The sequence below is a fragment of the Hemitrygon akajei genome, chromosome 17 (assembly GCF_048418815.1).
Source record: "Hemitrygon akajei chromosome 17, sHemAka1.3, whole genome shotgun sequence".
Taxonomy (NCBI): domain Eukaryota; kingdom Metazoa; phylum Chordata; class Chondrichthyes; order Myliobatiformes; family Dasyatidae; genus Hemitrygon; species Hemitrygon akajei.
Genome location: NC_133140.1, coordinates 51,833,787 through 51,845,905, shown reverse-complemented (window position 1 = coordinate 51,845,905; position 12,119 = coordinate 51,833,787). Strand labels below are relative to the sequence as shown.

The 12,119-nt window shown below is 39.0% G+C and overlaps 1 protein-coding gene across 2 annotated transcripts in view; it reads right to left on the bottom strand.

Moving 5' to 3' along the window:
* Nucleotides 1–8,455: 8,455 nt before the first annotated feature.
* The window catches only part of uri1 (URI1 prefoldin like chaperone), a 60,880-nt gene continuing 57,216 nt past the window's right edge, over nucleotides 8,456–12,119 (bottom strand). For both annotated transcript variants that reach the window (XM_073070116.1, XM_073070117.1), the window contains exon 11: nucleotides 8,456–9,441. In XM_073070116.1, coding sequence (XP_072926217.1) covers nucleotides 9,247–9,441 — 195 coding nt within the window. In that variant the 3' untranslated portion in view covers nucleotides 8,456–9,246. The remainder of the gene's footprint in view (nucleotides 9,442–12,119) is intronic.

Sequence of the window (12,119 nt, the reverse complement as noted above, 5' to 3'; positions counted from 1 at the left end):
AGTGGCAAATTAAATTTAGCATTGATGTATGTTTGTCTAAGTAAAATACACTGTTTCAATAGTAATCGGTTTGTGAAAAGTAATTTTTTGTGTAAAATACCTTGAGATATTTAATTGAAAATGTAAAGTGCACACGAACATAAGAAGCAGGGACAAGAATAAGCAAGATGTCCCCTTGAGCCTCTTCAGTCATGTAATAAAAGCATGACTGATTTTTCCTGCCTGTCTTCTGCGTTGGTCTTAAATTATCTGATTTCCTTATCATTAAATTATAAAATATCAGTTCAGATCATAGTCAGTGAATAAGCATCCATCTCACAAACCACTGAATAAAGAGACTTCCCATCTCTGTGCTCATCAGCTCACATTTTACAATGAGAATGTAGCCCTGCTCTTACAGCCCAAGGAAACAGACTTGGCAACTACACCTTCAAGCCCTCTAGAAATTTTGTATACCTCCATGAGATCTCTCATTCTCTATGTCATTATCAGACAAAATTCAAAGCAATAAAAGATACTATTCAGCCCAACCAATCCATACTTGTGTTTCTGCTCCACTTAATCTTGCTCTAAATACAATTGCATCAGTATAACTTTTTAATTAAGGTCGGTGTTTAACACACAATTTGCCCTATATGTCAATCCATGGCCTCCTCTACTGTTGTGAAGAGGCCACACTCAGGTCAGAGGAGCAACACTTTATATTCCAACATAATGGCATGAACATCAATTTCTCGAATTTCTGGTAATGGCCAACAAACCAACCAACACCTCCACCCCCCCCCCCCCCCCACCTTTTCACCGTTCCCTTTCCGTCTCTCATCTTATCTCCTTGCCTGCCCCTCCCACTTTTCTTTCTTCCATGGCCTTCTATCCTCTATTAGATTCCCCCTTCTCCAGCCCTGTCATCTCTTCCACCAGTCAACTTCCCAGCTCTTTATTTTACCCCTCCCACACCTTCTAACACCTCGTCTTTTTCTTTCCAGTCCAGCTGAAGGGTCTTGGTCCGGAATGTCGACTGTACTCTTTTCCATAGATGCTACCTGACTTAATGAATTCCTCCAGCATTGTGTGTGTGTTGCTTGGATTTCCAGCATCTGCAGATTTTCTTGTTTGCCCTAACTGTTCCTGTTGTAGCAGGCATTACATTCTTAAGAATGCTGGGTGAATAATATTCACCTGTATTTCTTACTTAAACCTTCATTCAGATGCCTTTGGTTTTGATCTCTCCAAAACCAAAACACATTCTCCCTTGTCTAAAGCACAAAGACTTTAGGCCTCTCCTGACATCTCTGTATGAAGTAGTTTGATCTTCTTTTACCATCATGCCTTTGTCTTCCATTTTAATATGTTATGAAATAAAGTGTGTGTAGGCTTGAATGTTTCTAGTAACTTCATAATGAGGTACCTTATTCACACAAAGCTTGTGTCCTGTTCACAAATTATTGACCCACCTTGCAACGTCATTTGCAAACATGAATGTCTTGTTTTTTTTTAGCAGAAATACTCTGTTAGTAAAATAGAATAAGCATTGTTACTTTGAAATGTGACAAATCTTAAAGAAAGGTTCTTTTTTAATTCCAAATGTTTTTAAACTTCCCTAATTTTTTTTTTGAACCTGTAGGTATGGTATGGTCCTAGCACAAGCAGACAAATTAGTCAGCATAGATGACCAACAAGTAATCTGTTTCCATGCTGTATAAGAGTATTTCCAGTTATGGGGTTTTCCTCCATAATTTAAGGTCACAGCCAGCTTGAAACCTTTCCCTTGGGATGTCAATCAATATGTAAACTGAAAATACATATCATTTTTATATCATTTTGAACATCAATGGATGTTTCAGCACATTTATGTGAATCTCCGCTTACCTTGAGTAGCTATCTTCTTTGGAAAAGGTATTTTGATTTACTACATTCATGTATAATTATTGTAAATGTATGACCACAGCTGTGATTCCAGTTATTCTGTTTGTAATAATCATGAGACTGTGAACCTCAGCAAGGTTGTTTGCTGATTGTTGCTAACTTTAAAAAAAATCATTATTTTTACTCCTCAGTTCACCAAGGCCTTACATCATGTAGCTGCTCCTGCCTCAGGTGCCAGAATATCCTGCAACCTGGGTACTCCCGATCTAACCAATTGCCAAAAAGGCATCCCACATTCCAATGGATATCCGTGGCACACCATAATCACACATTCCACTGTCTCCGGTACCTTACCAAAAAAATCACACCACCTTTCAGGCTTGCCAACAAGTGCCAAAGTGGAGTGCAAACCCACATGTCCAAACTTCAATCTCACTAACCACACATCTTCCTTCCTGAAAGTCGCTGCCCTGAACCAGTGGAGACAAATTTTATATCACCTCTCTTGTCCGACTCGTATCCCACAATTTCTAACATTTCCCAATCCAGCCAACCTAAGATTTTACTTCATACCTTCCTACATTGGCTATAATATCTACCTCTGACCTAGCAAATGCCTGTTTTGCTATATCATCTGCCCTTTCATTACCCATTACACCTACAATAGACAATAGGTGGAGTAGGCCATTCAGCCCTTCAAGCCAGCACCGCCATTCAATGTGATCATGGCTGGTCATCCACAATCAGTACCCCGTTCCTGCCTTCTCCCCATATCCCTTGACTCCACTATCTTTAAGAGCTCTATCTAACTCTTTCTTGAAAGCATCCAGAGAATTGGCCTCCACTGCCTTCTGAGGCAGAGCATTCCATAGTTCCACAACTCTTTGGGTGAAGAAGTTTTTCCTGAACTCCGTTCTAAATGGCCTACCCCTTATTCTTAAACTGTGGCCTCTGGTTCTGGACTTCCCCCAACATCGGGAACATGTTTCCTGCCTCTAGCATGTCCAATCCCTTAATAATCTTATGTTTCAATCAGATCCCCTCTCATCCTTCTAAATTCCAGTGTATAGAAGCCCAGTTGCTCCAATCTTTCAACATATGACAGTCCCGCCATCCCGGGAATTAACCTCGTGAACCTATGCTGCACTCCCTCAATAGCAAGCATGTCCTTCCTCAAATTTGGAGACCAAAACTGAACACAATACTCCAGGTGTAGTCTCACCAGGGCCCTGTACAACTGCAGAAGGACCTCTTTGCTCCTATACTCAACTCCCCTTGTTATAAAGGCCAACATGCCATTAGCTTTCTTCACTGCCTGCTGTACCTGCGTGCTTACTTTCAGCGACTGATGTACAAGAACACCTAGATCTTGTTGTACTTCCCCTTTTCCTAACTTGACACCATTCAGATAGTAATCTGCCTTCCTGTTCTTGCCACCAAAGTGGATAACCTCACATTTATCCACATTAAACTGCATCTGCCCACTTATCCAACCTGTCCAAGTCACCCTGCATTCTAACATCCTCCTCATATTTCACACTGCCACCCAGCTTTGTGTCTACACGTGCAGATACCCCCAACAAAACTGTACAATTCCGGTACTCTCCAGAGCATACCCCTTGACCTTCATTCCTCCAGCAGTTTCTTACCCATTTTGAGCTTATCTCTTTTACTTCTGTCTTTAAAACAACATTCCAGCAAAGCATATAACAATAATAATCATCATTCCATCAGATGAGCCCGGAAAAAGGAGATAATTTCTTCTGCAAGTCATTGCCCAGGGATGATGACAAAAATACAAGTCAGAGATCCAAATAATGACAGAAACTGGTTTTCAGCCAAACATCTAAGTTTTTCTCTAGCTATTCAAGGTGTTGGGATCTTGAGAAGATATGGGACAGCGGGAGTTGGTCAAGTACCTTCTCCCAAGAGTGAACATGGATTAGATCCATTTAGATGCCAATAGGCTGTGGGTCTGTACTCAGCTAACTGCAACTTCTCTGAGCTTCTGGGTTACTCAAATTGTTGAAACCCACCCAGATAACCTTTAATACTTAACATTTCAATCTTTGCACAGTGGCTGTAAGAGGATGACAAGGCCCAGATGGTGGCATTTGATGATGTGTTACATTCTTGAGGCATCATCTCATGTATATACCTTCCATGTTGGCAAAGGATGTGCCCATGGCATATTGACTCATTGATATGCCTAGATGAATTTCGGAGTCAGACAAAATGTTTCAGAAATGATTGTTATCCCATCTCATTCTTGGAAATGTCCACTTGCATTGTTCGTAACAGCATCATGCAATCACATTTCTAGCGAATGAACTTAGATACTCATACAGAAAGAATATAAAGTATTACCGTCAGACCATATCTAGAAGAAGAGTGTGAACTTTTAAACAGAGTATTGAAGTTATAATTTTGGTTCTGTTGGAATCTACCCATCTATTTGCTCAAAGTTGGTGGAAACCATAGAACTAGCCCCATTGCATCAGTGGGGTCACAAATATTTGTTAACTAGTCAGGATACAGCCACATCATTTGGGCAAGGTGACAGGAGCTTGGCCAATAGTATTTCAATTTATGTCTCATGAATATATTTAACACAAAGACCAAACCAACACCGTCAGGTTCCAATTGGACAAGTGCCTGTTACTGGCAATCTACAAGGTATTCCAGCTATCTTTCCTTGATATTCAATGTCTTTACCACAGACACATCCTCCCCCAGCAATATGCTGACTCACTATTGACTAGAAGCTTATCTGGATCAATCGCACAAATATTATGACTGCTAGAATAAATCCGAGCTGCATGTCCTGCCTCATAGAACTCCTTATTCTCCAATGCTTTCACTACACACACACAGCAGAATTTAGGAGTGATATAGGGGCCTGAATGACTGCCACACCAATGTGAGTATTTAGTCCCCCCAGCATGCATTTGTAGGCACTGCAGTAATTCACCAAAGCAAGATTAAGCAGGTAGATGAGGACAAAAAGGTAAGTTTAGTTTATTGATTTATTTGAGATAACAGTATAGGAGCACGACAGCATTGCAACTGAGAAAGGGGTTCAATCCTGAAATAAGAAAGTAGCACCAATTTCACTTCCAGCTGTCATACCAAAGACTTGCAGTAGAGCTATCCATGCCTGTGGCTAAGATATTCCAGTAAAGTTACAACAACGGCATTTCACTAATAATATGGAATATTTCTTGGACAAGTCCTGTGCATAAAAACAAAGTCAGAATCCTACTAATTGCTACCAGTCTACTATGAATCATCATATGATGGAAGGAATTATTGAGGGAACTATCAAGCAGATAACAGCAATAACCAGTTTATCAATACCTAGTTTGACCACTGCTCTAGACTGCATCTTTACTAAATCCAAATGTGTACTGAGGGCTGAATTTTAAGGTTAAGATAATAATGCCAATCCTTGATGTAAGACAGTATTTGACCAAGTGTCACGTTAGGAAGTCCTGACAAACTAAGGTCAGTAAGCATCAAGTACAGGCACGCATCACAGAAGGATAGTTTTGGTTGTTGCATACCTACAGTGCAGCCCCAAGAGTTATTCAGGGCAATGTCCTAAATCCAAACCTCTTCAAATGCTTTATTCTGAGATCAGGAGTGCGAATACTCTGAGGACTGCACCATGTTCAGGTTCATGTATGACTCCTCAGGAAATGGAGTGATCTGTGTCTACATGTAGTAAGATCAAGTCGCCATTCACCTAGGGCTAGTGGTAACATTCATGCTACAAAAAGGTCATGCAATATTCCAACTATCTACTCTTAACATTTAAAATATTATTGCCAAGTTCCTCATGATTTAACAACCTAAGAACCATCATTAACCAGGAATTCAGCTGAATTTTTTTTGAAGATGTGACTAAACACATTGATGAAGGTAGAGCCGTAGATGTAATGTATATGGATTTCAGCAAGGCATTTGATAAGGCACCCCATGCAAGGGTTATTGAGCAAGTAAGGAAGCATGGGATCCAAGGGGACATTGCTTTGCGGATCCAGAACTGGCTTGCCAACAGAAGGCAAAGAGTGGTTGTAGAAGGGTCATATTCTGCATGGAGGTCAGTGACCAGTGGTGTGCCTCAGGGATCTGTTCTGGGACCCCTTCTCTTCGCGATTTTAATAAATGACCTAGATGAGGAAATGGAGGGAGGGGTTAGTAAATTTGCTGATGACACAAAGGTTGGGGGTGTTGTGGATAGTGTGGAGAGCTGTCAGAGGTTACAGCAGGACATTGATAGGAGGCAAAACTGTGCTGAGAAGTGGCAGATGAAGTTCAACCCAGTTAAGTGTGAGGTGGTTCATTTTGGTAGGTCAAATATGATGGCAGAATATAGCATTAATGGTAAGACTCTTGGCAGTGTGGAGGATCAGAGGGATCTTGGGGTCCGAGTCCATAGGACGCTCAAAGCTGCTACACAGGTTGACTCTGGTTAAGGCGGCATACGGTGCATTGGCTTTCATCAACCGTGGGATTGAGTTTAAGAGCTGAGGGGTAATATTGCAGCTATATAAGACCCCGGTCAAACCCCACTTGGAGTACTGTGCTCAGTTCTGGTCACCTCACTACAGGAAGGATGTGGAAACCATAGAAATAGAGTGCTGAGGAGATTTACAAGGATGTTGCCTGGATTGGGGAGCATGCCTTATGAGAATAGGTTGAGTGAACTCGGCCTTTTCTCCTTGGGAGCGACGGAGGATGAGAGGTGACTTGATAGAGGTGTATAAGCTAAATGAGAGGCATTGATCATGTGGATAGTCAGAGGCTTTTTCCCCAAGGCTGAAATGGCTAGCACAAGAGGGCATAGTTTTAAGATGCTTTGAAGTAGGTGCAGAGGAGATGTCAGGGGTAAGTTTTTTTTATGCAGAGTGGTGAATGTGTGGAATGGGCTGCCAGCAGCAGTGGTGGAGGCGGATACGATAGGGTCTTTTAAGAGACTCCTGGACAGGTACATGGAGCTTAGAAAAATAGAAGGCTATGGGTAAGCCTAGGTAGTTCTAAGGTAAGGACATGTTTGGCACAGCTTCATGGGCCAAAAGGCCTGTATCATGCTGTAGGTTTTCTGTTTCTATAAATCTTATAGGTCCAAGAGCAGGACAGAGGCTTGCCAATCTGCAACTTAACTCCTGGCATCCCTAAACTAACACTGTTAACTCTACACTATTTGGAACAAAAAAAATCACCTACTTATTTGATACTTCATCCACCATCACTGCACTTTGGCTGCAGTATGCGTCAGCTACAAAATTTACTGCAGTTACTCATCAAGGCTACTCCACCATCAACAGCCTTCAAATCTAAGATCTCTTCCACCAAAGATTAGAACTGCAGGTGCAATGGAACACTAATATCTGCATGTTCCCCTCAGATTATACACCATTGTAATTTAGAACTGCAGTTAAATGCCAATAATCCACCTTTGATTATCTGACACTTCCTGGCTCAGCAGGTACTAATTCATCAGCTCCCTTTCACACACTAGAAGCACATTTGCCACATTCCCCTTTATTCACTCAGGCTCCCTTGAAACTCACCTTATTCCATTTCCTATTCTCCCTTGAAACTACACGGGTACTCCAGAAATGTTTTCATTCTGTGTAACATCTAAGTATTGTGAATTAAAAGTGTTCAAATATTAAGAGTCTAGATAAGTTGCTAGTCTGACACAAATGAAGTCCTGAGTGTGTATGAATGACAACATTTTAATGTACTGTACACCGCAATTCCATCACTGGAATCTCTGTATTCTGGACTTACCCACCCAACACCATTATGGGAGGAACTTCACTGGAAGGACTACGCAGTTCATAAACATGGTGCATTGCCATTTACTCAAGCACTATTAAGAAATGGCAGGAATATCTGCATTCCAAAAATTTAATAACAATTAAACCTATCTGAATAAAGCAAAAAATGTTTTAATTAAGTGTACTGCTGAAGTATTTCTACAGGCGTAGGAAAATTTTGCAAATGATTATTTTCATCATTCTCTGCTTTTCTGCCAAGTTAACAGTGAAAACAAGAACTGTTGCAGAAATTTAAATTTACTAAAAATGCTTAATTTGTGCTTATTAGTTTTTATAAACTAAAGGAAAGCTATGCTATCCATCAGACCACTGTTTATCAAAGACTTACACCCATAGAAGCTTTTATCAGTTGATTGGTAAACCAGCAAATTTCCATTTAATGGAAGGAATCGCTGCCACCTGCATTTCATCCGATGTTCATGTTAATACTATTTCAAAAGATAGCATCTATCAAAAGCATGCATTATAGAAGTACTTTAAAATAAATAATTTTTTGTGACTGCAATTTCAAAACAGGTTAATCAACAATATATCCTAGCAAAGTTAATGTAGCATGAATTATATATGATGGACATAAAATAATCTTACGATTACTACAAGTTTATCAGGAATAATTTGCTGTCAATGACATCACTATCATTTAGTTTCATATTATTCACTGATTCTTCTTAAAGATAATAATGGGATAATTGTTAATTCATTACATCATAGAAGGATGAAACAGGCCCTGAGCCTCATGATAAAAATGGGTAAAGATTTTATTAAAAAGGTGCAAGATTCCAAAGGTAGATACCTCTGGAAGAACACATGGAGATACATCACAAATTTTGGTTTGGAAAACGTTGTCATTGCTGACCTACATCTGCAATAAGAGCTGAATACCTGAAGCACCCAATGAGATGTCATGTCTTTGTTTTAGAAACAAAAACCCAAATAAAATGGAAAGTACAATTAAATATTTTAAATTGTAACAATCATGCCCTAGTATTCAATATGTTCTATAGTTCATCATATATCAAAGGAACGCTTTTTTTAAAAGATGTACAGAAGTATATCATGTCGTGCAAAATTTATTAAAATGAGACTAATGCACAACACAAATTTACAGATTAAAGCTTGTAAATTTCCAGTGAACACATTTAGAAAGATCTTTTAAGAATCCTACACAAAATAGGATCTTTACAGTTCGAAAAAAAAGTTGCAGTACCTTTAGAATCTATTCCATATGTTAAAATATGTGTAGCAGGTTAAATACATCAAGAAACCTGACTAAATTGCTTTATTGCCCAACAACTAAACTTATGCATGTTGGAAAATATGGCATTGTGGAAAATGTATAAAATCAATTTCACATTCAATTTATTTCCTAGAAACAAACAATCAAATTATTAAAGTACTGGAAATCACAGTCTGAAAAGTTTTGTTTTTAACAAGCAACTAAACAAGATGCTGTGCAAACCTGGATTGTGCAAAGATCCTGTTAAACAACGTTTAATTCAGCCACAAAATATTAAACAGATGGCATTGAAGTTCACTTTTTCAGCTGCATCCTGGCAGCTTTAAATTTTGAAACCCTCTTTGGAGGCTCTTGCGGAGTTTCAAGAAAACTTTCTTCCTCTGACACTTTCTTCTCAGGAATCGTGGGTAGGATAGGATGAGCAATAGTCGTATGTGGAATTTGCGTAGATGAGATAGGTTCCTTTTCCACTACCGTGCCAGAAAATGCCTAGCAAAAATAACAAACATTAATTGGTCTATCAATTTAGCATACTAGTTATTATTTTATATTCTATAATGATACTTGGTTGTGACCTGCAAATTGAAAAGTTTGATCTTTTAATTTCCGATGAGAAATCTTCATTGATGAAGAAAGCAAAAGATTCATTTAAGTTAGCAATGCAATCTAAAAAAGGTGAAATACTTTTTTAGATAGATCTCTTATCTATCTGCAGATGGAATATACAAAGCCTTCAAAAGTATTCAGCTCCCAACCTTTAGTTCACAAAAAGTGAGTATTAAAACCAGGGATCTTGATCAATTTAACTGAGAGTTTGTATTTGTGAATTGCAAGCTCCGTTTTTCACAGCAGAGCACAAAAAATAAGGAAAATTGTAAAGCATGAAAACTAAAAATTCAAAAACTGAAATGTCAGCAGTTCAAAAGTATTTATCCCTCTTTGCTCAGTACTTAGTTAAACCACATCTTGCAGTTATTACAGCCAGTAGTCTTTTTGGCTAAGTCTCGATCAGCTTTGCACAACACGATAGAGCAATATTTGCCCATTTCTCTTTGCAAAATTGCTCAAGCTGTGCCAGGCTAGTTGAAGAGTAGCAGTGGCCAGCAATCTTGAGGTCTTGCCAGAGATAGTCGATCAGGTTAAAGTCAAAACACTGGGCCACTCAAGAACATCAATTTTCTTCATTTGAAGAGACTCTATTGGTGCTCCAGCAGTGTGCTGTCCTGCTGAATTTCCTCCCCAGTTTAAGCTTTCTGGCAGAGGCTAGCAAGGTTTTATCCAGGATTTCTCTACATTTAGCAGCATTCATCTTCCCATCAATCCTAACTGGATTTCCAGTCCCTGCAAAGCATCCCCATAGCATGATGCTATCTCTACCACATTTTACAGCATGGATGGTGTTACCTGGCTGATGAGACAGTAAAAAGCAAAAATAGTTGTAAGGGTTGAATACTTTTTCAAGGCACTGTACATCTTGAATTAATGGAAGATATCTTTTTCTTTAGTGTCAATGGTGAAGAGAACATAGATGGGCTGAGATGACTGATGAATAGAGAGATTATTGGCCTGATGTCCTGATGAAGGGTCTCAACCCAAAATGTCAAATGCTTATTCTTTTCCTTAGATGCTTCCTAACCTGCTGAGTCTCTCTTGTGTGTGTTGCTCTGGATTTCCAGCGTCTGCAGAAACTCACCTTAATAGTCAGTGTGCTTGGTTAGTAACTAGCTAGTGGCAGTGCTCAAGGCAGTAGATAGGCTTCCATACCTATAATCTACAGCGTAGCAGCTAGGATTGTGTAGGAGACCAGATATATTATAACTGACTACATAGCTGTATGGCCAAGCTAGCACAAAATTGCTTTGATCAACTTCAACATTATAGACTTTTGAAAACCATAAACACTTGCTATCAGAAGAGCATCAAGGCAGCCTTTCATTATTCTCAGTCAGAGGAGACAGAGCAGTGATGTTGGCACTGTGCTGATCAACACATGGCTGCAAGTGTTTCATGCAGACACGTTACTGCCACCAATAACATTATTTTTACCAGAACTTGTGATACCACAGTAACTTCAATGGTCAAGTACTTAGAAGCTTCTTAGAAGAACAGGGGAAAAAAAACAAATTAATGTTCTCGTGCCAATACATGCACATATTAAGAAAGTACTATTTTCTTCCAATTTTGGTTTTTCACAAATCAGAATAAGGTGCTGAAGATTGCATGGCATTTGGTGCTAACTACATCAGAAAACAAGTGCTCGAAATAATAAACAGCAACAGTATAAATCAGGGTGGATTCAAGATGGAATTTTAAGCTGGATCACTGCAGGTAGTTCAAAGTCGTAATTATTCATCTGTAATAGTCAGAAGATGTTAAGTATTGCATCATACTCTGAGAGGACATTCTGTTGGCTGAAAAGAGATGCTGAAAGCAAGAATGAAACAGCGCAGTGGAGAAAGGTTACATGATAGGCATCTGGTCAACATCAACTGATAAAAAAGCTATAAATTATCCCTCTGTAAACTATTTCACTGTAAGTTATCCCACTATGAACTATCCAGAGAAGTGAACAAACAAATGAGGTGTTTTGAGAATTGACATCTTGTGAAAGGGACTATCTTGATAAATTACAAAAAGTACAGATAAACATTCTGATAATTAAGGAAACAAATGGCTGGTTGAAGTTATTGCAGAGTGGCACCAGAAAGAATTTGAAGTTCAAGAAATATATACTTGAATGAATAAGGAGTGGAGCTGTAGTTCAGCAGAAGATAAGCTGTATTGTGTACAACTACAGCCTGCTGCAACATTCACAGACTTGGGGACTTGGACTATATTTTACTGTTATCTTATATGTACTATTTGTACTTTGTACTGTTTTTGACTATTAGTACTGTGTTTTGTACCTTGGCGTTGACTGCTTCATTTGGTTGTATGCATAGGTATTCATGTCTGGTTGAAAGACAAACTTGAACTTGAAATAAATGGCTAAAAACTACACAATGTCTGGAAATGCATAAAAAGGGGTCTTATGAAATACCACCAGCAATAACTCCAGAGAAAATCTGCAAAAAATATTAAATCTGGAGCCTAGAGAACACTTCGCTGTTTGAACACTTGAAACAGCAAAGGTTCAAAGGAGACATGAAATATCTAAATACAAGTAG